At 39.2% G+C, this 27472-nt stretch overlaps 2 protein-coding genes and 1 long non-coding RNA gene across 4 annotated transcripts; all 3 read right to left on the reverse strand.

Annotated features, from left to right (window-relative positions):
* Positions 1–1207: 1207 nt before the first annotated feature.
* Positions 1208–8009, reverse strand: LOC113963098 (alpha-1-antitrypsin-like). Of its 2 annotated transcripts, XM_027673894.1 has the most exons (6): positions 7885–8009; positions 7569–7678; positions 5223–5892; positions 3490–3760; positions 2689–2836; positions 1208–1713 (listed from the first exon to the last, which is right to left on the reverse strand). In XM_027673894.1, exons 3-6 carry the CDS (start codon positions 5875–5877, stop codon positions 1522–1524), a joined length of 1266 nt encoding a protein of 421 aa, XP_027529695.1. In that variant the 5' UTR covers positions 5878–5892; positions 7569–7678; positions 7885–8009; the 3' UTR covers positions 1208–1521. The 2 variants fall into 2 exon arrangements, with proteins under 2 accessions (XP_027529695.1, XP_027529696.1); XM_027673895.1 differs by lacking the exon at positions 7885–8009 and having other exon boundaries at positions 7569–7771.
* A 3637-nt stretch (positions 8010–11646) lies between these two features.
* Positions 11647–27472, reverse strand: LOC113963103. Its single transcript, XR_003532641.1, has 3 exons — positions 27463–27472; positions 24644–24646; positions 11647–13046 (listed from the first exon to the last, which is right to left on the reverse strand). It is a non-coding gene; the product is annotated as an uncharacterized LOC113963103 (long non-coding RNA).
* On the reverse strand, positions 17857–22341 carry LOC113963097 (alpha-1-antitrypsin-like). Its single transcript, XM_027673893.1, has 5 exons — positions 22207–22341; positions 20764–21453; positions 20037–20307; positions 19184–19331; positions 17857–18499 (listed from the first exon to the last, which is right to left on the reverse strand). The coding sequence occupies exons 2-5, from the start codon at positions 21434–21436 to the stop codon at positions 18293–18295; spliced, it is 1299 nt and encodes a 432-aa protein (XP_027529694.1). The 5' UTR covers positions 21437–21453; positions 22207–22341; the 3' UTR covers positions 17857–18292.

Here is a 27472-nt window from a genome sequence, read left to right on the forward strand (position 1 = left end):
AGGATGTTTAGGTAGCATTTCTTACTTAAAGGGGGACTCAAAGAAGCCAAGACATTGTGGATGGATGCCACCAGCTGTGAATGTCATAAAGGGGAGTATAGCAAAAGACTTGACCCTCAAAGGAAGCGCCTAGGCATGGTCTGAAAGTGACTGACTCTCCCAAGGTGTGGTTTGCAGCTATGCCTTCCTTTTACTGGAAACCCTACCAATGTCAGAAGCTAGAGTTGCTTCAGCTGTTACCTACTCAACAGTGTATTTTGCAGAGAATTCGTTTGGATTTATCCACCAAACCCATTCTCCATCTGTGGAAGGGCAGGCCTGTATTTCCATCTTCCTGGCAAAAATCCTTGCCAGAATTTCAGGTCCGATGCTAGCTCTCTTTTTGCAAGGGTTGGCCTGACCAGCCTGGAGTTTAGGATGTTGGAGGTGTGAGACTGTCTGCCTTCAGGAAAGGGGTACGTCTGACCATGAATGTTCCCGAATATCCTGTACTCAAGGCAGATTCTCTAACTGCACAGACTGGTGTGGGTAGGTAACAGTTACCTTGGAGAGATTGAACTCTAGAGAGTAGCTCCTTCTTTGGTACTAATTGCCCTATTATCAAATTGACCTCATGACACTATCGACTCAAATTTCTGATTAAAAAAATTAAATTCCTGTTCACCTGTTTCATTATATTTAAAGAAATTGAATCAGGTCCAACACACTGAGAAGAGTGGTTTTTTAACCTCAGTCCATGCTGCTATACCCCTGAGCAGTGTTAAATGTGTTTATCACTCTTAAGCATCTGCGTTTGATCCCACAGGATGGAACAGGGAGGGAGTCAAGCTGACATCACACCAGACTGGCTGTGTTTCTGTCAGCATCCATCTCTTGTCTTGCTCAATATCTTCTCAAGTGCCAAGTCTTGGATTTGGATTTTGACACTGCCTTGGATTCATAAGGCTGCGTTAGGAAAGGTGTGTCAAATTGACACAGACATCCTCAGAGAGGGGAGAAATCATTTTCTCGTGGAAATAGAACATGACTTTTTTCATCAATAACATTCACAGGGAAGAGAAGAACTAAAGTATTCCTGAGTGGACTATGTTTGTATTTTAAATTTCCACGTCAGCCCTTCAGCACCAGGGCCTGGTGAGAACCAGCAGCAGCTGGAGCAAACCTCAGCACTTTCTTTCCTTCCTACCCACAAATCAGACATGGCCTCTTAATTCATACTTTATTTATTTACAGTGTTTTAAACTGATTGTCTCGGCTGAATATTACCTTGCTTTTCAAACACAGCACTTATCACTAAAAGGCTGATTTACAAAATTCTTCATAATTCACTAACAGATGTATGTCAGTTGTTACTTTCTACAGAAGGAGAAAGCAAGAACAGTGTTTTTAAGAAAGACACACTCTTACCTGACTTCTTTGGAAAAAGAAAATTGTTAGTAGCTGTTTTGATATAATTTTAAACACAAGGAATGATAATTTTATAAAATACAATTCAAATCAATCAGACCAGTCACTGACCAGTCATTTTTCAGTTGGATTTACAATTTTTCCCATGAAGAGGATGCTCTGAGTATATTGATCAACAATCAACAGCAAAAATGGACGGCTGAACTTAATAACAGGAGGAACAGAATGAGGAAGAAAATCTATGCCAGTGACTGCCGCAGCCTCTGTGCCATTCTCATGAACCTTCAACAGGGCCTTGTGAGCAGCCTACAATAAAATACAGCAAGAATTAATGTATGTGGAGGATGCGCTGTGAAATGATTCAAAGTAACACTAAGTTAATTCAACTACTACCTTTCACAAAAACTGCTGGTGGGCCAGGAACCAGGAAGGAGGGCACTACAGCTCATGGTGGGTTTTTCAGCAATGGTGTCTCAATAAGCAAGTATTCTCACATTCAGTGTTCCTCACCACAAGCATATACAACACAGACCTTACCCACTGCACACCTTGTGGAATTAACTGAATACTCAAGCAAATTCACAAGGAATGACAGTTTCAAAGGGAAAGGAAGTCAGGCTCCAGAACCACTCTGTATGTATTGCTAACAGCACATGCAATACAGTTTAGCCAGTAGACTACAACCTTGATACCAATTTTTTTATTAAATTATTTTTGAGTATTTTTAATATTTTTCTTTTGCTAGCCCCAAGATGTTAGAACATTGTAAGTGCTACTTTCAGAATGGCTGTAAGAATACTAGTCTTTGTCTTCACATTATGTTCAGTAAATGGGATGTTTTCCTCAAGTCTGGTCCATCTTACATTATTAGCATTCATCAGAGCCTTCGATAGTAACATCAGTTTTTAAATCCTTTAAAATTATACAATGAATCTTGGAAAAAGGCTGCTTTTTCTGGTAGATATGCTGATACAAGACATCCCCAACAGTTATCCATGGACACTTCTTTCACATGCAGAAAATGCACTGTGTTCTGTTTCCGGTAAAGTGCTAAACCCACCTCTCCACCCCCCGGTCACCTTTGCTTGTCAGACAAAAGATAGATCTTATCTCCACATCCTGGAGAAGTCTGAGAGAGTTTACAGTGACTTTATCAGCTAAATGTTCTATTCCTGAGTATCAGCCAGCCCTAGCAATAAGTAAAATTTCACAACTTAGCTTAGGGTAAAGCACTCAGGTGTTAAGGAATCCAGAGGCTATTGTTTCTACTGACAAACTTACTTTTGAAACCTTCACATCAAGATTTCCTGTGATTCCAGACAGATCAGCCTGATCAGAAAACACATCAGTTACACCCAGATTCATTAAGATCTTCTTTAAGTCATAGGTGCCCGAAACTGACAGTTTTGGAATATGCACTTCTATCCTCCTGTTAATTCAAAATAAAATTATGGTAGTTATTGCAATCAAAGCATGCCTTGGACTGAAGATTCCCAACTTGTTGGTGGTTCTTCTGTGCTAAAATGTTAGTCTTTCAATCTAAAAGAGATGGCAAGAAAAAGAAGATGGGAAGATGATAGTCTGGAGCATAAGGAAAGTATGGAAGGAGAAAAATATCAGTTGGGCTTTCTTGTATGATTCTGCAACACAGTCACACGGTAAGACAACAAGCAGTGGTGCTGCCAGCATTTTTGGGACTAAATTTGCATTCCTTTTATAACCTTGATGGTTTTTCTTTTGGAATTCACTCTCCATTCCCTCTGAGGGATCTGGCTGCTCTGCATTATGTTAATGTGCTTAAGACAAGAGAAATGAAGACACTTAATATCAACTAGAAAATATATGGGGAAAAAAATTTAATTTTCCACCTCACAGACCTCTTCCCTTACCACAAGGTAATGTTGATTCTAATTTCTGCTGAAAGTATCAAATCATCAAATCACTTGGTCTGACCCTTTACACTTATTCCATTGCTTAAACCTCCCATTAACAGTACAGGCTTGTAACTGTAAAACCTGATCATAGTATTCAGACTTTGGACTCTGACTACCTCGAATCATCAAATCAAAATTCTATATTTACCGTCTTTGAAGTGATTTTTCCCATTTAGACACTGTGTCTTTTGTCAGGCCACGTTCCAACAGTTTCATTTTTCCTTCACTGGGCAGGATAAACAGTGCTGCAACATCTCCCTTGTAAGGAATCTGCACCACCTCGCAAGACAACTTCCTGTCAGAGTATGCTTTATAAAATCCATCTCGAGTCATCATCTTCACTTCAACTGAGGTCTTCGCATTCACATGGAAATAATCCTTGCGGGTCCCCCTAATACTGAAAGGATTTTCCCAGTAGGCTTAAAACCAAAAGAGAAATAATGCAATTGAATACTTACTTCAAGGAGGATATCTTAGTAAAGTCTAGACTAACGTACACTAGATAAACCCGTATCTGAACATTTACTTGAAGATAAAACGTGTTACGAGTTTACTAAAGGTCTTGTTCCCTGTCATCTTTGCTGTACTATGTTCAGCAACAACTAAATATCTCAGGTTAAATTTTGTAGGGACTTGTACAACACCTTTCTAAGTCAGATGAATTACATGAAGTAACTTCCTCATATTACCTTATGTTTTATTTGAAGCAAATGAAAGCTGACCAGGATCCAATGAGTTACTGTCTGTTTTCAGAATATTGCTTGTAAAGCAAGTTTCACAGCAGATGTCTGCCCTTTAAAAGGTAACATGTTAAGCTCCTTACATGCTTTTTCATGTTCCTCATGTTGTAGCACTAAGGAAAAGCTTAAATGCCAGAGCAACCCGAACTTTTGGTCCTGAACATAACTGCATTATGGTAAATGGAACAGGGCTTCCAGGTCTTTGATCTTCAAAGTGGTTTTCTCTTGATGTTTATTGAACTGAATTTTCTATGATATTTTATTTTGTATTAAAACAGATCACTCGCGAAACAAATAGACAGGGATTACAGCTTGCCATTCTGTAAGTATGTTCTTTTTAATATTGACTAGAAATAAACTAAATTTGAAAAATAAATAATGGAATGTTAACTCCACAGTATTCTGATTGCTTTATAACCTTTCCTCATTGCCCTCCAGAAAAGAAATATACTCTGGTACGGTACTCAGACTAGGCGCCTGAGACTAGGGCATCCAAATTTAATTTAAGAACTTGAAATAAAATCTGTTTTGCTGAAAGTTCATCTATTTCTAAACATTCTTTTCTGAGTGGAAATTCCATGTGCGTCCTGCATGCTGCTACAAATGGATATAACATCTAAGAAGTTAATCATTGCCAAAGTAATGCATTCACAAATACCTCTTGGAATATATATAATGTGATGACAAGTTGTAAAACATTTAGACTTCAACTCTAGAGGTACCTACCCATTTTAGACAAGGACTGTAAATAAATTAAATTTTTTTATAATTTTTGTTAATTAGCATTTTTAGAATTTAGTTTTCTACTTCATACAGCATGTGAAAAGATTTTAATTTTAAAAATAATAAGTAGTTGAAGTCTGATGGAAAAATTTAACTATGCATGAATCTGTTGTGCTCTGGCAATTCCCTTTATTGAAGATTGCAAATAAATGGACTTTTATTCTTAGAAGTCTAGGCATATGGTAGAAAAACTTAGGCATGGAAGACATTTCAAAGTGTGAGAACTTTCAATATTTTTTCATGATAGCCTCCTCTAAACACTTGCCTTTCTTTTAAAAATTATTCAAAAATAATTTGGCATATTTGTTTTAGTGCGGGTGAAGCAGGTGCTGCAGTAAGTAGCATCTATGTAACTTACCTTTAAAATAAATATAGTTAACAATTACCATTAGGGTGTTTGGATCAAGTTCTTCAAGTATTTGCTTTATATTCCCATGGGTTTTATTCTTTACATGATCATTGATCTCTTTTTTAGCTTCAGTGGAATTCTGGAAGTTACTAGAAACAACTTTTCCTCTGTACAGCTTTTTGATGTCCTTCAGAAATGTTTTCAGTGGCTTCAGGTGATTGTCCATGAACAGGGTGTTCCCCATACTCAGCTGCACCTGGTTGCCAGGGCGGTTCAGCAAGAGGAGGAGATGACGAAAGCCATCATGTATCTCCTCCTCCCGAGTGTGGGTGAGGTTAAAGGCCAGTCCTTCCAGCACCTGAGCCTGGCTGGTGGCTCTGGAGCCCAGGGCCAGAAGGGCAAAGGCAGCAGAGATGCTGACTGGGGAAAAGAAAATGTTCTTGCCAGGTTCTTGGATGGTTGCTTGCCTGTAAAACCGAAAGGCAAAGTCTGTGTTGCTGGGGACTATCCGCTGGCAGGACTCAAGAGGATCTCCCTCATGGGAATGTTGCTCCTGGGGTTCAGTTGCATTGGGCTGGTCACTGTGGTGGTCAGTCTCAGTCAGGCTGTGAACACTGAGGTGAAGCAAGGCCACCAGAAAGCAGAGTGGGAGGGTGGCCTTCATCTTTCTTCACAGCTACTGCATGGACAAAGAGTAAAATGGTCTTGGATGCTGGAGGTCAGCTGTACTGACATCTCATCTTTTGTTTCTATCTGCTACTGCCTTCAACTGGTAATCACTGTTATCTCCTGACCTGCTCCTTTGCTATGGAAGCGTTTTTTTAAATCATTTGCTTCTGAGTTTATCTGTAATTCCTATCCATTCTGTTGCCACCTACTTCAGTTCTGCTTTACTCCAGCTACAAAAGTTCCTTGTTACTGGAGAAAGAAACGGGGAGAAAGAAAGAAACAAGTGACTATTAAAGAAAAATAAGAGTTAGAGAGGGAGAACAAGAGAAAAGGCTTTTTTTTTCTTTTGTCTCTGTGTAAATCCATTTTATAGCAAGGCAGCACAACAGAAGCATTGTGATTAATTCTTTTATGTTCATCTCTTAAGAACTCTTGGGATTATTATGTTATTTGGGATTGAATGAGGCTTATGTTAAATGACGGTTCAATGTCAATGGAAAACAATATGAGATTGCAGCATTCAAAAGTGATATTTTCTCTTTTTCCTGACTCATTTAAGCATACAAACTGACTAATCATGAGAGCTGGTAAAATTTTTCTGCTTCAATACCTGATTAGGTTAAAATATGTTTGCTTACTTTAAATGACCACTCATGTAACATGTTCCAGATGGGGGATACACACAGGAAGGAACACATCTGGTCATGGGACGGTGAGGTCACTGGTGTGGGCTTGGCCTCTCCTGTCTTTCCAAGCTTGGTATCAGCAGGAAAGTCTCCTTTTGTAAGGTAAATGGGCCTATAGCCAGAGTAGTGCTCAGCAGTGAGGTGGGATCATGGCATCTTGGACATTTGGAGTGACTGGGCCTGATTTTTTGTTTGTTTGCTTACTGCTTTCTCTTTTACCAGTTAGACCCAGAACATGCTGGGATGATTTGTAGTATCTAAGATGCTTAACGTGTCAGAAAACAGGTAAGAGCTATTTCCATTAAAAAGATTGTACCAATGACAAGAAAAGTAACTCCAAATAGCCTTCACCTAATGTACTACTTGAAACGGAACAGCTGCAGGGCAGATGATCGTGAGTTACCTGCTCACCCCTGAATCAGTGGTAAAGGCACTCAAAGCCATGGGTTCAGCAGAGCAGATGAGAGGTTTACTGGTACTTTCCCCACCCTATGTCAGCACTCTGACCACTAAAGTTTGGGTGAAAAGGAGCCAGCTTGTCCTTCTGCAGCTTTGCTCTATGTGATCTGAGTAAATTGGGATTTACAGGGGAAGCTGGCATAGCAAAATCAACTTGTGAATTCTGTTTGGACCACTGTGGTGCAAGTCATTTACTCCTTCACTTCAGTTTTGGTTATCTGGTTGTAAGCTTTAGGGAAAATTAGTAAAGGTAAATAAGATTGACAGTTAAGAAGTCATAATACTTCCCCATTGTTATTTAAACAGATTTCTTCTAGATGTTTTTGAGCTATTTGGGAAAAATAGCAGTTATACTTGTGGAGCTGTTATAATATATCCCCAGAATTTACTATTCAATATTTCTCGAAATTAAGTTCACTTGTCATTTGAGTGCTTAGAAACCAGGTTTCATCCTTGAAAGCAGATGTGCTTTATGACTCACTTAGCTAAAGGCCAGATAGCTGCATCAAAATCATTAAGTTAAAGATAACTGGGTACTTACATTACATTCAGAAGGCTCTTGCTCTCATAGGTGTTGTGCTGTTTCTTGCTGCTTTAGTCATACTGCTCTTTTCCTCTGTTAAACATTAAATGGCTTCAAATACATATTACCTAGAAGCACAAAGGTGAATGCTGACGAAGCTAGTTTTCTTGGATGTTATATGCATCTGTCCACATTTCCTCACTCCAAACAGAGAGCAAAGACCATGGGGCCTAGCTGGTCAGTAGAGTGGAGTGTTACATCCAAAAGAGTAAGCAAATATTTATTGGAAATGAAATTTTGGTGCCAAGAGCAGCTACTTTGCCCTATATGCTACCTGAGATGGATATAACTGTTCATCTGGAGACACAATTTTGCCCAGCACTAAGCTCTGAAGACCAGGGTGAGGGAGCTGCAAGGAGCACTTGTGCTCAGCCATGCGCTACCCAAACTACTGGACTCCACTTATGTGTCAACATGTCTTTTATTTCTGCACAGCAGAGACCCCACTGGTCACCATTCAGAAGCCAGTGAGTTGTCTTGGCCTCATAAACATTTACACTTCTGTTAAACATTACATGCATTAAAAAATAGTTATCTGAAGACACAGATAAATGCTGATGTAGACATGCAGAGAAGGTAGAAGTCAGTGATCGCAGGGCCAGCTGGCTTTTATGTTTGCTGTCCCCAACATGCATAATTGCCATCTGCAAACACACTTTGAAGAGGAGAGGTCCATGGCCATGGGCAGTCATACTACCGCATACACCTTTCTAGCTTATTGCCAGCTAGTGAGACAAATGCTAAAACATCTCGTGAGGTGTGTTATGGCCTGCACCGGGGCTTTAGTTTTTTGATCATGCAGCTTGGGGATCTGTTACAACATGCTAAACCAAGCTAACTTCTTCTTTTATGGAAAGAGCAGAAAAGGTAATTGATGTGAAACTTGTTTTTTCTCCCCAAATGAACTTGGCAGCAGTTCAGAAACAGTCTCACACTCTGAGGCTTTCTTTGAGCCTTGGTTTAGTCGCAACAGAAGAGGAAGCCTGGGCAGTGGAGTCCACTGTGCAGCTGCAGGGCCAGCTGAAGTGGAAAGTAACAGGAGAGAGACTCAGTGCTGTAAAGAATTATATGCAAGGGTTGGGGCTGATCCTGGATTCCCTGCATGACTCTGAGGTGAACAAAAACATGCTTCAATACAGTGAGAAAACTGTGTCAGAGACACAAACACAAATGTTTTTGCTGTTCAGACATTCATCTGTATTAGTCTCTTGTTGAAAGTCAACATGGATCGATTCTGAAACTCTTTAAAAATCTGCCTCTCTTTGCTTCATTTATCTTATTTCTCAAGAGGTGGTGGCTTGAAGAAGAGGTTCATTGTCCTACCAGGGAGGTCAGCGGAGGTTCTACAAGCCAACAGCTGGTCCACCACAGGGCCTGTTTCTGGAGAGAGTAACCTGCAAAAGGTGCTTAGCAGTGTACTTTGTTTTACACCCTAGTTCCTTCCTAAACATGTGACTGTACTGGTGCTATTTGACTCCAGCACTTCTGTTACAAGCTGCCTAGCTCCTTTCATCAGCAAATGCTCAGCATGCCTTGCAGGCAGCCCTGGCCATGCCCCCTGAATGCATCATTCTATAGAAACATTTTCTAGGACTGTTACAAAATTCCTCTTGTTTTGGACACTGAAAGAAAATCAGTAGCACTGCCTCAAAGCAGCAAAGTGTCAGTCTTGGCTGGGGAAGGACCTGGACCAAATGTTTGCAGAGCAGTCACAGCCACCCCACTCCAGATCTATAAGATGCACATTATAAAACATATTTCTAGTACAGATGTATTGGCTGCCCCAAGGCTGTCTTCATGTTCCATTCAAAAAGATGGTATATGTATTGCCAAAATTCACCACTGCTTACTCTGGCACCAAACTCTAGCTGAGAGGATGCAGTCATTGTTGGGGAGTTGGGGGTGGTGGCTCTGGAGCAGACTCAGTGTTAGGTTGAAGAACTTACCTAAAGTATGTCTTGAAGATATACTTGGTTGCAGTCAGGTTTTCCCATTAATTTCCGTTCTTACAACAGGACTGAAAGGTCTGCCTGCCCCTGACCTTCAATTCAGCAAGGGAAGGAAAATGCATGGAAGGTAAGCCATGGTCAGCCTTGTAGTGGTTCACATAAGAATTTTCCCTGCATTTATTTTCCTAAAAATACCTTTTTTAACTCTCTTATACCATTTGACAGAGCCCACTGCTCATTTATACTGTAGATGGAGATTAATGAGGAGCTTGTTACTCTAATGAGTTTTTAATAATTTGCATAATATGAGAGGTAAACATATCCATTTCAAGCAATGGTAATAGAAGCTGCAGATGATGAATGGCATTGTCAAATTACTCAGAAGAAACACAGATCTATGATTCCCATTTAATCTATGGAAAACTGGGGTTCATATGTCACTCAAACATAATGTAGCAGAAGTTCAGTATTTGACTGCCACTAAAACCATTACTTCAGGATAAAAATTTGGTATTTCATAATTTGAAAGTGTATTCAAGATTTTCCTTAGTTTTCTTTTAATAGTTACCTATGTAAAGACACTCCCAACTAGAGGAGTGCAGTGAGAAACACAACTCGGTTATAAAGAGGTGTTCAAAATAGTTGTGTTACCATTTCCATATTACTAAGCCTTGGAAATAATAGCTCAGCTCTAAAGCCTCAGGAAAGAAAGGAGATATTTCCTTTCCATGTATTGTATTTATTGATTTCAAGGAAAACTGTAGAATTTATGTACTAAATACACAGTTTTCTGTATCATGTGGAAAGCGAACTCCTCAAACCAGAACGGCTGGAAACAGATTTTCTAAATCCATGTTTATGAACCAAACCAAAAATGTCTTAGTAATCATCTGTACTTCATGACTACATTTGGCAGATGTTTGAAAGAAATGTTAAGGTGTTTGATATTTGCTGGCCAAGTTATGTTTTTATGCAGGACCCCAGCTGTTACTAAAAGAGCGTAATTTTAAAACTCTAACTTTAAAAATCCTAGTTATGCTAGCAGAACGTTTGTCCATGAAAAAGTGTTACTGATCCTAAGCAGTTGTTATTTAATCTTTTTTTTTTTTTTTTAAGTAGGAATGATTGGTTTAAAAGAGGCTTTTTAAAAACAGCAACCTAAAATCTTACGTAAGACATGCACACACAGGCTCTGGATGCACTAAATGTCTCTCACTGGCTTGTTTCATTTTTCTCTAAAGGAACACAATTTTGCTCTTAGTTCTAATATAAACACAGTTCATGTGCAAGGTCATTCTGATCTGGTGTATTGTGTTTATACTTCCAAGGCAGAAAACCATGTGAATTTTCATAATCAATATTAAAGAAAACTCTAGCCTCATGTTTTCACTTGGTTAGGACTGTAAGCATTGCTGATTTCTGTAAGCAGTTACACAGTGGCTATTTAATGAGCCATGCCTAACAAAGTAATAAGGTTTAATTAGCCCAGCTTAATCTGACAGTATGCTGCTGGCACATTATTTGTTTGTACAGCTGGCTAGTGATGCATGTATGCATATAAAATAAAGGTCATTCCTTGAAGTTTTTCTTTGTTTTTCAAATATTGTGTAGTTGAATTTCATGTTGTCTTCTCATACAGACTCTGCTTCTCCCATACAATGTAAAAACAGGTCTCGGTCAATAAGATTAACATATTCTTCATTTTGAATTTTGATAGAGGCTACTTTCAAGTTTAGCATTGGCAATGCCTATACGAATTTCATATTTCTGTTGCTTGATCATGGCAAAAATTTGGGTCACACGAGAAACCAAAACCTGTGTGGACAAGATCCTAATCTTGTATTACCTCCAACATGTACCACTGTTTCAGGGTGCAAAAGCTCCAAGTAAAGCACATAGATAGACTGCTTAAGGCAGGATTAGATCTACACAGAGATAGTAATTGATTAATGTTTATAGCATCTTCATTTATACTTTAAAAATAAGATTGTTTTGTTCACATGTCAATGTCCACCATGCCTTACATGGATTTTCAAACCTGAAACTATGAGCCAAGGTTTCCTTTTTTTCTGTTCTTTGTTTTCTGGTTTGTTTTTTTTTACTACAGAGAGCAACTTACAGTTGCAATCAATGATAACCACTAAATATTGAGAGGACAAGAACTAAATCTATATTCATCAGCCCTGGCTAGTGCACTCTCTGTGTTCTTCCCAGCAAAATTCAGCAGGTCTTTGTGAAAGTCCTGTAAAGAAAGTGGGGGAAGTTCATAGGAACGGAGACTGGATGGCAGAAGTGTAAAGGGAAGTCCCTGATGCAGTGACTCCTGGAGCGATTGCATCTGAGGAAACCCAGAGCAGTGACTCTCAATCTACTTAGTGGAGAGCAGAGCACTGGAAATGCCAGAAAGAGACTGAAGTGGAAAAGCAAGAGAGAGGCAGTCTGTGCTTCTCTAACAAAACACATGCATCCACTCAATAATAAAATCTTGTTCAACTTCTGTCCAGCCATGTTATCCAATGGTTTCTTGGAGCAACCTTATAATCAATATGGCAGAGAAACATTAAAACTTTGGGATCATAATCAGTCATTAAAACATTATATTTCTAAATACTGTCCTCTATACAACATATTTTGCTTTTCAGGAGAACATAGCCAACAAGTGTGCCAGTATGTTTTCCCCACAGGTTTGAACTGCATAGCTGCTTTCCAGGAGATGTGTAGGTAATTTCCAGCTCTCGAACTGTACTATTTAGTGGAGTGTCCAGTTAGTATGTGGGAGTGAAACCTAATCACACAATGGAGTTGTTATTTGCTGGCTGTCATTTACAAGAAAGCGAGGAATCGAACTGACATCTGAGTGAGAAAGCATCATGAAAATCACCCATCTCTGCACAGAAAGCCATCAATATTTGTCACAGAGGTTAACTTTATGCTAGTTCAGATCTATGAACTCGAAGTCCAGTGTGAAAACAATGAGGGGAAAAAAGGGGTTTTAATTAATGTCTTTGAAGTAGTTTCTAAAGAAAGATTGGAACACCCCTAAAATCCACAGAGTGCCAAAAATAATTCTTTGTTTTTGCCCACAGAAATGAGATACAAGGCTTAGGTCTCAGTGGTTAGTTCAGCGTTGCCAAACTCCATGAATACTGAAGTGTTTAGAGAGGCTGTTTTCCCTTTAAACTTCTTCTGACCTTTCATCATCTTCCCCCACCCAAATTCCATCTCCATCCAAAGCACACATATCACATCCAACTGGAGTGCCTTGAAAAGAAAATGGAGTTGGATTTCTTGGGGGATCAGGGGAAGAACATTTGGGGAATCAGTCAGTAAAAAAGAAACTAGATAAACGTAGTCTTTACTGTTAAAAAACAGAAATAGAGGACTTATGTGACCACTTTTACTGCCTCTAAACAAATTTGTTCTTTTCATTTTCCTGTGTTAAATTAAAATGTATATCTGTAGTGCCTTCATCTGTACAGCAATACAACTACAAAAAAGATACTTTTTTTAAAGAAACAAGTACTAAAACTACCTGTGTTTACCCCAGCTGTGCTTTTGTCCTCTGTCTTTTTCCTGATTTCTTTTTTTTAGTAAAGAAAGTGAATTATTTAAGGAACCGCCACGTTATATTATCCAAAAACTGGCCAAAAAGTGAGTCATCTTAGATTGGAATAGCTCTGAGTTTCATTTATGATTCATAGGACTGTATTGAATGAGTTGGATGACTGAACTAAACATTGGGTTTAAATCTAGCATACCAGATCTACATAACTGAAAAGAGAGAGGTAGTCATCATCTCAGTGAGCTTGGAAGGGAGCAGTCTTTGAGCAGATACTGGGGCCGCAATTAGAACAGATGTAAATATGTCTCAGGAAAGAAACTCCTTTTGCTGCGATGCTCTACAATTTCTACATGGCTTGGTGCAGAGAGAGCCTCATACTCCCAAAATAAGGAAGAAGGAGCAAGAAGTGACTGTGTCACATCAGCTGCCGTCTCCTACACGTGAGCTTGCCTTGGGGAAGAAAGATCACAAGCCAATCCCAAAGACTCAAGGACATGCAAGAGTCAAAAACTTGAAGACTTATATATCCACCAAAGTACCTAAACAAAAGACTATGCAAATAAATCCTTCTGGACAAAATGTCCAGCACACAGCTGGATAAACATGTCATGAAGCAGGTGCCCAATTGGCTCACTGGTTGAGCACAGAGGGTAATACTGATTGGGGTAACATCAGATCAGTGACCTGTCACCAGTGGGGTTCCACGAGGCTCCATCTGTGCTCTTCAACATCTTCATAAATGACTTGGACATAGGACTGAAAGGGATACTAAGCAAATTTGCAGATGACACAAAACCCAGAGGAGCTGTTGACTCCCTCGAAGACAGGGAGGACCTGCAGAAAGACCTTGACAAATGAGAGGACTGGGTATATTCTTGTTCTGTGAAAGTGCCACATAAAATAACACAGGTAGTCAAGATGAGAATCTGCCAGTGATGTCACTGCACTGGCTAGTATGGCATACTCCCCAGGAGGAAGCAATGGCATGAGCACTACCCCTTTAGACTCCATCCCCTGTGACCTTAAGTTTAAAGATTGTCTCACCAAACTGGCCTGCTGTCAAAAATTCTCTTGCTCATTTTAGACAGGCTAAAATCATTAAAGTACAACCTATTGACATAAAAGCCAAAACCTTCTCGATGGTATCAACCATGAAGCCAGACATTGATCTGCACTGTGTGCCTGCTTCTGGCTGTCCCCATTTCTCTGACCAGTAGGATAGATAAGAAGATTACTTGGGCGCTCATATTTTTCACCTGCCTCATCAGGGCATCATAGTCTTCTTCGATCCTGGCCTTTTCTTACCTTGAGGTATCATTTGTATCCATGTGAAAAAGAGTAGGAGTCCATGTTCTTGACAAGCTGGGGTACCCTCTCTACAACATCATGAATCTTAGCCCCTACTAGGTAGCATACTCCTTGTCAGGCTGGCAGGTGGGTACCTCAGTGCCCCTTAATAGAGAGTCACCCACTATGATCACTCAAAGTTTCTTTTTATGGTAACCACTGTGCAGTGCTGGTGCAGGTTCTCCTTGTTGGCCTTGCCTGTGCACATCTAAAGCCTTTGAAGCATATCTGTTTTTGGTCTTGGATGATGGAGAGTGGACATTGGATTGGAGCCCTGCTTTTCTGGGTTATCAGGATCCAAGGCGACTCAAGCTCAGTGGTATCCATTGTAGGTGTACAGTTCTGAAGCCATGCTATCTATCTCTGTTTCAGCCCCTCTGATATTGATACTGATACTGATATTGATACTGATACTGGCTCTTGAAATTCATCCACCTACCACAACAGGTCATCAACCTGTGCACGCTTTGTGCAGGTAGCCTTTTCTCCAGTGGAAGTATCTGGACATCACTGCAAGCTACCACCTGTACTGACATCTCCTTCCGTACCAGTTCCATCTAGGTGGAAGCAACAGCCTTTTCAGTGGCTGTATAAATAGACACACTGGGTTTTGCTCTGAGGCGAGTGCCCACCATTATGGCAGAGACCTGAAGCACTTAGCACTTACTTGAGCTGTGGGTCTACTTGAAGATTTCAGCACCCTCTCCGCACACCTTGCCTTCAACTGCTGCGCCACATCCTTCTGATGCACCATGCCCTGTTTGCTGTGCTCCCTAGAGCCATTTAAATGTCCTGCGGATGCTCCTGGCAATGCCCCCTCCTTGCCAGATTGGCTTGATAGAGGTTCCAGGTCCTGATGGGGCTCTGAACTGCTGCTTCAGGGTCCCTGAGCACACGTGATTATGCTGCTTATTTTCTTTGATTTACTTCAAGCATGCTATTTCCCTCTCTGCCCCAATACTTGTTCCTTCTTTATGATCTTAAACATTACTCAAAGTTGCTGCTGGTTTTCTTCTAGTGTCTGTTGAACTTCACATAGTTTGTAAATGGCAGTTAAATCTACCTCCACCATGGATTAATCTGGGTTTCAGAGCTTCTCATTTATGTTTTTAGCCTTTGTTCTGCTTCTAGTTCCTAGTTATGACAACGAATACAGTTTACTGCTATTTCTGCACTGCTTGTTTTCCTTTTCTCCTTATTTCAGAGAGCTGCTCAGTGTGTGCTGTTCCAAAGCTTCTGCCATGTTGGCAATTCTTCCTTTCTGGCTGTTAAGCTAAAACAGCCTTCACAGAAGATTTCACCCCTACATAACAGATTTCCCTTAGCGTCCGCATAGGCTGCAGCTCCTGCATGTGTATGGTTGCATGCATTGCCATATCAGATTTGTGTGTAGGCACCAATGCAGGTTGGGTTAGAAGGTGTCCTTTGCACTTTATCCCTCATGCGGTTCATCAGACCGGCTCCATTCTCCAGCAATGTCACTGCATTGAAGTGGCCCATCAAAGTACTTGCATGCAGCAGCAGCAACTCTGGAAGAGCTAGGATGAAAGTCATTCCTTGGCTGCACTGAGGCTTCTTGGTTACAAAATTCACAGTCAGAGAGCCAACCAAGAAACAAAAATCCAGGAAAGAAGAAGCAAAAAACCAGCAGATTGAAAGAAGAAACACTGTCTTGAGCAAACCATGATTGCAATGGATTTGTGACAACCTTAATGCCGACAGTTTTGGGGGGGTTGTGCAATCCTTCTGTGCTTATTATTTACTATAAAAATTTGTTGCATTTTTCAAGTGAGGGGCATGACCAGATTTTTGCCAAATTAGAAAGAAAACCAAGGCAATTCATGTATGGTTCCTACTCCCATCTGAAGATGATTCCCTACCATGATATTTTTCAATTGTCCAGTTCTTAAATCAGCTTGATTTTTCTCTACCCACTTTCACATGCGTTAAGCAACAAGGTTACCTCTCAAAGTGAGATGTGGTCGGTAAAATACCATCTGGATATTTTTTTCCTACTAACAGACGAAGACTATTGATCTGAGGTCCGTGAGGAACAACAAACATAGTCTCTTGATATTTGCCTACAAAATCATTTGTCATTGCAAAGTTGGACTTTGGCAACTAGTCCTGAGTTAGCCCTGAGATTTGCAAAGAACTTTTAAATTGTCTTCTTTAGAATCAGTTTATCTGTATTAGACCAAGTCCTAATATGTCCAGAGATATAAAGCTAACTGTTTGTTACTAAATACTGAACATAATAAATATAGTTATGAGTAAGAAACTTTTGTCATTGGTTTATGTGATTTTCAGGAGGACTTTGAATGTCAAGTGTTACGTCTGCAGATAGACATGGAATGTTTTTTCTATTCCTTATTGATATTCTTACAGCAACAATTAATTTATATTGATAGCATTAACTTAATGTCAAAGAAAATAAAAAACAAAACAAAAAAATTGTATTTTAGAAATATTCACCATAATTTTTAAATTATATTTTTCACAGATATCTTAAGAAACTAAGATCTAAAAAGTTGCCATTTATATTTTTTCCACCAGTTCGAGTTATATAAAAAAAGACTTAATCTATAATCTAAATACTCTCATTGCCTTTCTATATTTTAGTAAGATGTGCTAAGGATGTTGACTAAAAAACTAAAAAAAAATACTAAAATAATTTTAAATATTTACTGCTTTGTGTTTCTTTCCTTTCATAACCATGTAACTATCTAGTGTAGTTGGAGTCAGGAAACCTTAGGTGGAAAGGTACAAATATCAATTCATGATCTGTTTTTACTCTATAATAATAATAATCCACTGCTAACATTTAGAAAGGTGACTTCTCAAATATTTTCTGATTTTTTTATGTGTGTTTATGATAGCTTAAAGCAGGTTAACAGTCCCTAGGAAAGCTCTGCTCTCCCTACTGAGGAAATACAAACTCTCTGGAGCTATAATTTTTCATTCTTGTCACAGTCTGACAAGTCTATCTGGAAAGTGTGATAGAGAAGGCAGCATTAGTAGAAGAAAAGAGAAATGACAGTGACAACAAATCCATAAAAAGAAAACTGGTCCTATGTCATGGACTGCTCCATCAGACTTTTATCTCAAGGCATTGGCAATAGCTATATTAGCAAGATAAAACAGAAATCTCTGTGCTGCTATGGCTTCCTTCTCTAGTAGAATAAACATTATCTGTAAAGCAAAAGCAACCTTCTTATCTCCATGAAGAAGGCTACCACTGAGGCGGAGACAGAAGAAGGCAAGCTAAAACAGCTACGTTCATCAACTCTTTACACTGGTGTGTCCTCCAGTGTCCCAGTCACTGATCCCGCAGTTTCATGCCATACTTCGTTATAAAACCTGAAGAAATTAATGAAAATTCACTCCAATATTAAGGGGATCTGTATTTAAGAATAGTCATCAAAGGTTAGTGGATTAAACAGACAGGTCTTACACCTTGTACCTTCTTTTCCCTCTTTCCCTTCTCCTCCTCTCACAGGCAGAAGCTGTGATTGTACAGCAACAGCTACATCATCTGGAGACTTTGAAAAATCTGAATATCCCACAGGAGCATGTCAGAAAAGACATCCTACAAAACCGGTGAAAAGTTACTTGTATTTCATTAACACTACAAGCTATACTCAGCTGTAGGCTGGAGCAAATGTGACTTTTGGACAAGGAAAAATTGTTTTTATGTTTTAAGGGGTGATCATGTTTATAAGGGTAATGGTTGAAAGATGAGCACTACTACATAGTGGTATGCATACATAAGTGTTTCACGAGATCACAGGAATTTAGCCAGCGATGTGCAGAAGTCTTGTCAATCAGTCATTTTTCCTAGGGTTTACAATTTTCCCAACGAAGAGGACAGTGTGGGTGAGTTTATCCAGAATCACCAGGAGAAAGGGCCTGTTGAATCTGACTCGAGGCGGACGAGGAAAATCACCAGATCTCCAGGTAACCTCCTTCACTGTGACCCCTGTTGCTTCAGTGCCATTCTCATGAACATTCAGCACGGCTTTGTGAATCACCTGCAAGGAACAAAGCAAAAGAACCTCCAGCTGACAACACAGCCAGAAGAGAGCAGTTTGTCACCCTCTTCACTCTTGGCAAAGGGAAACCTGCCTGGAGCGAGATCCAGCAGCAGCAGCCTCTGGGAAGGTCATCACCAGTTGCTCCCCTCCCCAGGGCAGTGCAAACAGCCATCAATGCATGTGCAGAGAGTAACCCTCAAACTGCAGGCAGCCAAGGAGCAGTCAAGATGACTGATGGCAAGAAACTCTGGAAGGAAAGAAACCTGGTAATTTAGCCTAGACTCAATTTTGTCTTTGGCAGCTTCATGTATTATTGTGAATTTACCCTGTCATCTAGCTGAAAAAAATAACTTTTTGAGAACACTAGAAGGAGAGGGATAACAGCCTTTTGCCCTCTGTAGGAGGAATTAGAGGAAATTTTACCAAAGCTAATGTGCTACATTTAGATAATTTTGTTTAGTAGCCAAAAGAACATTTAATTATATGTATGTCTTCTTCCTTGTCCTGGAACCATGCATTTCTCCAGGTTTATGAATGATAGGGCTTGCTTTGCCTCCAGACTGGCAGCTGCTGATGATTGAGCGATGCTTCAGAGAGACTAGGATAAGCTTTTCGTGGAATATTAACGCCAGGTTCCTCGGAACAGACAAATATTGTGGTTGCTTTCACATGCTTACTTACTTTTGAAAGCATCAGTCCAGGCTCCTCAGTAATCCCAGACAGATCAGCTTGGTCAGTGAACAGATCGATCATACCCATTTGTTTGACTATCCTTTTCACATCATAGGTACCAGAAATAGAAAATTTTGGAATGTGCAGATGTATTTTTCTGTAACAAACAACACAAATAGGGACAAATTTTCATCTAGGTAACAATCCTCAATGGCTTCAGTATATTGACACTCTAACTAAATAGTCTTCTTTCAGGGTCCAGATACCAGTTACGATCAGGTTAGCTACTTAATGTGGAGGGTTGGAGCAGAATGAGCCTGTTAACTGCTGCCTTCACGGTGGGATTCAAGGAGTGGGGGGGAAGACACAGCTGTGCCAACTCAATGACAGACAGAGCTACTACTGCCAAGTAGGAGTGTTTTTTCAAAAGATCATATCTAGCTACCCTAAGGCTGTTCAAATATACAACAGGGCCTGGGCCACCACAGAAATAGCTGCAGTAATGGTGAATTAGTCTGCTTTTACACACAATGCCCACAACATACTAACATCCAATAGGTTCTCTATCGTAGTTTCCCAATGCTTGTATGAAACAAGCTTCTGTTAACTTCATCATGTTGCTAAGTAACTTTTGGTTGAACCAGGAACTTAACCCAAGATAGATCCCCAGTTCAATGCCCTATTTTTTCACTAGTCATAGCTCTTTTTCATTTTCCAACTAAGAAAAGAGAAGTCCACACAGAGGAACCGTAAGTGTACAGAGTTCAGCAGAATAACCTGGCCTTTATCGTTTTGTCTTGGTGAGATAAACACTACTAATCTGTGGCGTGGTCACCTCTTACCTTAACAAAAAAAATCTTACCTGTCTTGGAGGAACTTTTCCCATTTAGATACAGTCTTTTTCAAGAGAGCATCTTCCACCTGCTTCATCTTCCCTTCATCAGGCAAAATAAATAATGCCGCAACATCTCCTTTGTAAGATATCTGAACCAGCCAACAGGACAGCTCTTCATCAAAGTAATTTCTGTAGTAACCCTTTCGATACATCATGTCAACTTTTACAGATGTTTTCTGATCCACAAAAAAATCCTCCTGTCTTGTATATAATGTACTGAAGGGTTTCTCCCACTGAGCTTATAACAAAAAGAAAATTTATTCAGTGGAATACAAAGAGGAATGGTCACAGTGAATAAAACAGGATCCAGTCCCACAGCCTTCCTTCAATTAGAGCAAATTTTTTTTCATGTTACTGCATCCTCAGATGTTATAGCATTGTATCTTTTTTTTTTTAAGTGCTTAGAGACAATTACAGACATAATACTGAAAGCACTGTCTTTCACTAGAGCATGAGTCTGTGATCACATTAAAGAATTTACAAAACTCAAGAAAGATACTTGTATTAAAAATTCACTAAACATTATTACTGTCAACAAACATACATGGGTTTATAGCAATACTTTCAAGATACTGAAAATGATTTCCTCAATTTAAAATATTTAAACTCCAGTTTTTTTCTCTTAAGTTTTCATTCCCTGCAATAAGCATTAAATATCTAAGCTACAACCTTTGCACCCTTTGATATTTCTTACCTCTAAAGAAGACATAGTTAACGAGGACCATTGCAGTGAGAGGATCAAGATTTTCCACTAACTTAACAATTTTCCCATTTGTCTTTTCCTCAATATAACTGTTGATCTGATTCTCAGCGCCAACAGAGTTGTTAAAGTCAGAAGAAAAGACTTCAGATTCATAAAAGTGTTTGACATCATCCAAGAACTTCTGTACTGGTTTTAGAGTTTCTTCTATAAAAAGGGCATTTCCCAGGCTCAGCTGGAACTCGCTGTCTGAACGGTTCAGCATGTGGAGGAGTTGGCAAAAATTGTCATGGATTTCCAACTCCTGAGTCTTTTTCAGGTTAAAGGTAAGCCCTTCCAGAATCTGTGTCAGTGTCACTGACTTGGCACCGAGTGCCAGCATTGCAAAGGAAGCAGAGATGCTTATGGGTGAAAAGAAAATATTTTGATCCATTGCTTCGGACGCAACCAACTTGTAAAATGAAAATGCAAAGTCAGTATTGCTGAAAACTAGTTTGACAAAGGTTTTGTTCTTAACTGGATAAGCTCCTTCCCACTGAGAACTATGTCCTGGATAATATGTCCCTTTAGTGCCATCCTGCTTACTGCGGTAGGGAGGGCGCTGATGACACTGGGCAACAGTATACAAAGCAGCCAGTAATAAACACAAGGAGAAGGTGGGCTTCATTTTCCTTTTAGCTGTTTCTGGAAAAGAAATAGATGTACAAAATATGGCATGGAAATTAATCTGTTCATGCTTCGGCAAAGTAAAATGAGGCTCTCAGAACATACTTTGTTTTCTGAAGTCCCACACACTTATAATTCACATTCCTGATGCATGTCAGTGTTTCCTAGAAAGAATATGACTGCTAATACACTATACATAGCCTAGTTCTCTCTCAAAAGAGGTAATTTTAAACTTCTAAAAGTTTATTAAATTTATTGTTAGCATATTAGTAGTCCTAGGCTAAGACTGTTTTTTTAAAAAAATTTGCAAATAACTGGAAGCTTATGATGTTTTCCCCAGAGTAACTGGTAGGAGTTGGTTTTGTACTCAGTACTGCAGGATGGTTACTGCAGCCCTGTTAGCCTTCCTCAATTCATCAAATAATTAGAAAATGAAATCTGTGTTAAACAAAAATGTGACATAAACATAGATCATACTGTCTAGCACGAAAATTTCAAAATACTCTTACAGTTTCTTCAAAGATGAAACACTAGATCAATGTGGTAAGAAAGTCTATAGGCATCTGTATTGTTTCCACACCAAATTTTTATTTAATTATGTGAAGTGCCTTCTCACTATCTGTTCTCTCTGGCCTTTGAAATGTTTCGACTTTTCCATAACAGTTATATCCCCTTCTTTAGGTGTACAAAGGTGCCCTTCCCAGGCAAAAATGTAACTCCCCAAAAATAAAATGTCCAAATAATCCAAGGGAAAACTAGAAGGGTACTTACAGTGCTACGAAAAAGATCTTGATGCATCCATCTAGTCTTGTCTGCTCCTTCTTCTCTTCAGTGCCATTGAACAGCATTACACAGAGCACTCCCATTAATCATTAATTAGTTCAAACAAAAATTGCCAGTGAGGATGCACAACAAGCAGTAATGACATGGATATTTTGGACAATTTGTCCAAACCAAACACATGCCAACGTTGCTGGGTGAGGGGGTTATGGACAAGAGGGAACAGAGCAAGAACTGTATCTCCTGTTGCTTCCATGCTTGAGGATTGACAGGAGAAGCCTGCTGTTTTGGATGTCTGGCAGGAGAGCCACAGCCATACCTTTCGTGGCTGGAGCTGAAAGCTGTGATGTTGTGTGAAGACCACTCCTTGCCTGGGTCCAGCTGAGCCAGCACAGCTCACGAGGGAGTGCACTGTCCCTGCCAGAGTGTCCTCTTCACTTCATCCTGGGAACTGTAGCCTCTCTGTCAGGATTTCAAAACAGGGTTTGGATTTAGAAAGCCCTTTTGCCTCACTGTATACCTCAGTCACAACCTTTGACACCTTGTTTAATAGTTTCAGGGCTTTTCTTATGGAGGGTAGACTGGTGATTGGTGAATGGTCTCTAGATTTCTAACAAAAATAACATGTGACATTACCAGTCTAGTAGGATATTTACAGTCAATACAGTTGTTTACTCATTGTTGTTGGTCTTCACCTGTGGCTGAGTATTTGGGGAATTGGTGAAGAGTTTTCCCTTGGTTTTTTAGAAAATATACAACAAAACAACCACTGCTAAGAAACAGCATTTTTGACGGCTCCAGAGACTGACTGTAAAGGGAAATGTGGTCAGTGAATACCTTGTTTCCTTGGGTTAGTATCATATGCAACTGAAATGGACATCAGGAGGACTCAAAGCAGGCCAATTCACCTTTCATCCAGAAGGTCTTAAAAAAGACGTACTGGTATCACTGGATGATATTCAGGGTTGAACGTAATATATAGACAAATCACAGAATATGGACAAATCACAGAAGGAGAAACTAAGGCAGGAAATTAACTTCTTAAACCGATACATACTCTCCTCCATTGAGTAGGATGGTTTTGGTGTTCCACTTAGCACTTATAGTGTCATTCCCATCAGGTAGATATAATATATGCAATGTGCATCCCTTTCATTCCACATTACCAGCAATCCAAAATGTTGATGGCCACCATCAGATTTTGAAGTGAGGTTAAGATCCATAATCCATAAATCACTGAACCATTGCCCAGTAATTACAACTCGATTATGAACTGTCAAAGTAGCTAGAAATCCATGTGGTCACTGACCTATTATAGCTTACAGAACAGTGAATAAGATTTACAAGATGGAAAACAGGAACTTGAGTATTTCCAGTTTAGCAAGCTCTGCAAACATACCAATAATCCTTAATCTTCATTAGCAGAGATCAACTTGTTTATTAGCAGTGAGGCAGAAAGGACATAAATGAAGGGATGGCCTGAAGGATGACTGCTTTCTGACTGGAGAGGCATGCAACACCCCACACTTGCAATGAAATGCTGTAGTATCTCTTCTCTTTAAAGAATAACATAGATATACACAACCTCTGCTGGGAATACAAGTTCTTTCTACTTTGTTCATTAGTCCTTGTTATTTTCGTCGGTTTTTAACCAAAGGTATATTTATCAGCCTCAGGGATTCTGGAAGCAGTTCCATTTCAAGATACCTTTTGCTGCTATCTAAAACCACATAAAACAAGAAAAAATTATGTTGCTTGCAATAGCAAAAACATATTTATTAAGGTCTATAGCTTTGAGAGCATCATGGAACTATGATTTACAGATTGACTACATCATGGGATAGCAATTCAGTGATGCCATATTGCCCAGCAAATAGCTAATCCATTGAAAGGATTTAATTTTCCAGGTTCCACCTAATTCCTTCCTTATCCTCCAAGACAGACAACACTTATTCTTTTCTGTTTTCTGGGGTTTCTTGCCTTTATAGCTTTAAATTTTATTTCATTTTCTTACATAATATTCCACCTGGCTAAGATATTGGGGAGAATAAAAAAAAAATTAAAATAAATCAAATTAACTAATTATAAATCACAACATGCCAAGAAGATGGAGGGTACCTTCTCAGCAATGTTAAACTATTGGGTTTTAATACTGACAACCCTTACAAATGTTCCTAGAATTATGCCAATTAACCATGTTGACAACAAGTTCCATCACACTTAACAGTAGGTTGGGAAGACAAATGTTATCATTCCAAACATTCTTCCCTCTTCTTTCTTCTTCCTTCAGATTTACATGCTGAGCACAATAGTATGAAATATATAGTGTGAAGTGGTATGAAATATGATGTACAATATTCATTGGGTCACTCGGAGTCATCTGTCCCAGCTGTGTCCCCTCCCAACTCCTTGGGCACCCCCAGCCCACCCACTGGTGGGGTGGGGTGAGAAGGAGAAAAGGCCTTGGCTCTGTGTAAGTGCTGCTCAGCAAGAACTAAAACATCTCTGTATTATCAACACTGTTTTCAACACAAATCCAAAACATAGCCCCATTCCAGCTGCTATGAAGAAAATTAACTGTATTCCAGGCAAAACTTAGAAGATGCTTCTCATTTTCCATTAACTCTAGACTCCAATTTAATTTGCGTTTCTCCCTCCTGGAACCCAGAAATGCTCATCCTTTCATGAAGGTTTTGCTTCATTTGTTTTCAAGAATTTAATTCCTCACGTAAAATCCTGATAATTTAATTTTAAATATAAAAATTGAAGTAAAGTGAACACAAGATATATTGTAAACCAAAAGGATTTTATTTTGTGGATGTGGCCTGCTCATATGTTTGGATTGTTACTTACTGCTGAACCATGTGCAGGAGAATGTCATCTGGCAAATGCGCTTATCAAATACAAACTTCAAAAGGAATACAGTGTAAATTATGAAGATACTTTGTAAAAGACATAGATACATGTAAACACACACACACACACAGCTGTAAGTACCCATGGTGTTGGAAAAAGATCAACTAGTATGATGTGTTGATCTAATAATACATGCACAAGCCTGGCAGACAGGAAACTTGGGTTGCCCTCTGAGGACAATTCAAGTAGAAGAAGAAACACAGGCCCTAGGAGTTGTTTTTTAATATGATAACGGATTGCACAAAATGTGGAATCGTTAATAATTCTAGTCATATGACCAGTGTGTGAATGGTTCTGCTGAAGATAATCATTTAATCATTGTCTTTGCTAAATCAGAACCTGTGGCAATAATAATTAATGCTTAGTGATTTGAATTGAAAAAAAAAAAGGAAGAAATGCTCTCTCAAATTAATTGTGATATTTTGATAACAACAGTAACCTCAAAACATTTTTAAGAGCTTTGATGGATTGCAAATTTGCAGATTTTATATGCAATTGTTTTGAACCATTTTTTTACTAAAGGCTAGTAAAATGAGGATTTTTTTCCATTCTGATATGAAGTAATGTAAAATAGCATATTCTATTCTGATGGCAGATTCTCTGAAAGAGTTAATGTCTCTCAACCTTGGCGTTTACAGCCTAATCAATTTATTTCTTTGCCTTACTTTTAATATACTATTTTTTTCCTTTCATTTACACCTGATAGTGATTCTCAGGTGTAAAATATTTTTACATCACTTAATATCAGACTGGAAAAAAATTCAAATTGCACTTGTTCCTCATACACAGACAGCCCTTTCTGTGGAGACTACCAGTGTAATGGAAGGACATAACACTTTGCTTTCTGCAGCCTGTAATAGGGATTTTCTCATTTATCCTTCTGTTATTATAGGACCACATGTGGATGGTCCAGAGATTTAGACTGTGGCATGGTGATTTGCTATTGATTTTCTCTTTTTTCTACCCCAGTAATTTTTAATATTTAATTTGCCTCCTTCCCCACTACTGAGCTGATCTGTGTACCTGCTACCCACCATGACACCAAACCCTCACTTCTGTGTGGCAGCAGTCAGTTCAAGTGCAGCATTTCACCAAACCTGCAGCTAAAACTTAACAAGAAAATCGAAGCTCCTACCAACAGAGTAATAACAATCCAGAAAGCTGCTGTTCTTCCTGGTTTCAAAATTAGATAGAATTGGTCATGTCCATTGCTTTATTTTACCAGGAGATGGTGGCACAGGGCTCCTTTTCCTATAATCCCCAGAACTCAAGGCTCCATGCTTAACAGTTCTACCTGCAGAAAATGGTGTAGGAGAATCACACTAAAAGCTTGGCTTCTTGCAAGAATCTTACCACTCATAACTGGTAAATGGAAATAATAACATTTTACTAGCAGAATTTGCCCTGTGGACCTTTTTCTCTTGGTGTAAAAGAACCCTTTCTATGCAAACAACATTTTGAGTGACAACTTCACCAGAGAATAAAAGTTGTCATTTTGAAATTAAGTTGTCTACCAGAGAAATCTCTTGGTATTACTAAATAAATTTAAATTGATGCCTTACATTCTTTATTTCTGTGATGTAGATGTGGTCAATTAAGCACTAAGAAAATGCCTTCTGTAGATATTTTGGAATTATACTTGAAGGTTTTTGCTTCCAAAGCCAGATAGAAAGTATTAGGGCTAAATTTTGCAAGGTGTTATCATTTTCTACTGGTTGATAGATTAATATTGGTGGCCTCAGTGAAGAAGCAGAAGGACGATCAACTAGCAGAGTGAATATATTCAATAAAATTAAATTTATTATATGATTCCATTGCTCATATCCCTTTTCTTAAACAAGTCTTTGATACTGTGAGATTTTAGAATGTAAGATTTCGAGGATTCTGAGAGGTCACTGAGACAGTTTAATGCAGCAATTCTCTTCCCTGTTTCAATGGAGGCAAAAGAAGAGACTGTGTGGTTGCCCTTAGCCTCTGCAGATCATAATCTGGCAGGTCGGCACAATTCTATTTCCATCAATGACTTGCATTAGCATGCCTCCACAGGACACTTTGGGATCTAGGCTGTACCTACATGAGCTTTCTCTCATGATTGCTGCACCATCTTTCACAACCTGACAATCTAGAAATGTACAGAAGTATTAGAGCATATTTGCTTCGGTTTGATGCCTCTCTTTGGTCACTCTTGACACAACTGAGAATGTCAGGGCTATGAAACACAGCACAATGACAGGCATGGGCATGAGGTAGTAATCTCTGCCCAGGGCAACTGCGACATAATATGCCTTCAAATTTCACTCATAGGATTTACCCAAGGGACACAGCTCAGACTTGAAAGATA

Source organism: Neopelma chrysocephalum, unplaced genomic scaffold (assembly GCF_003984885.1).
Source record: "Neopelma chrysocephalum unplaced genomic scaffold, ASM398488v2 Primary Assembly neopelma1_24, whole genome shotgun sequence".
Classification (NCBI taxonomy): domain Eukaryota; kingdom Metazoa; phylum Chordata; class Aves; order Passeriformes; family Pipridae; genus Neopelma; species Neopelma chrysocephalum.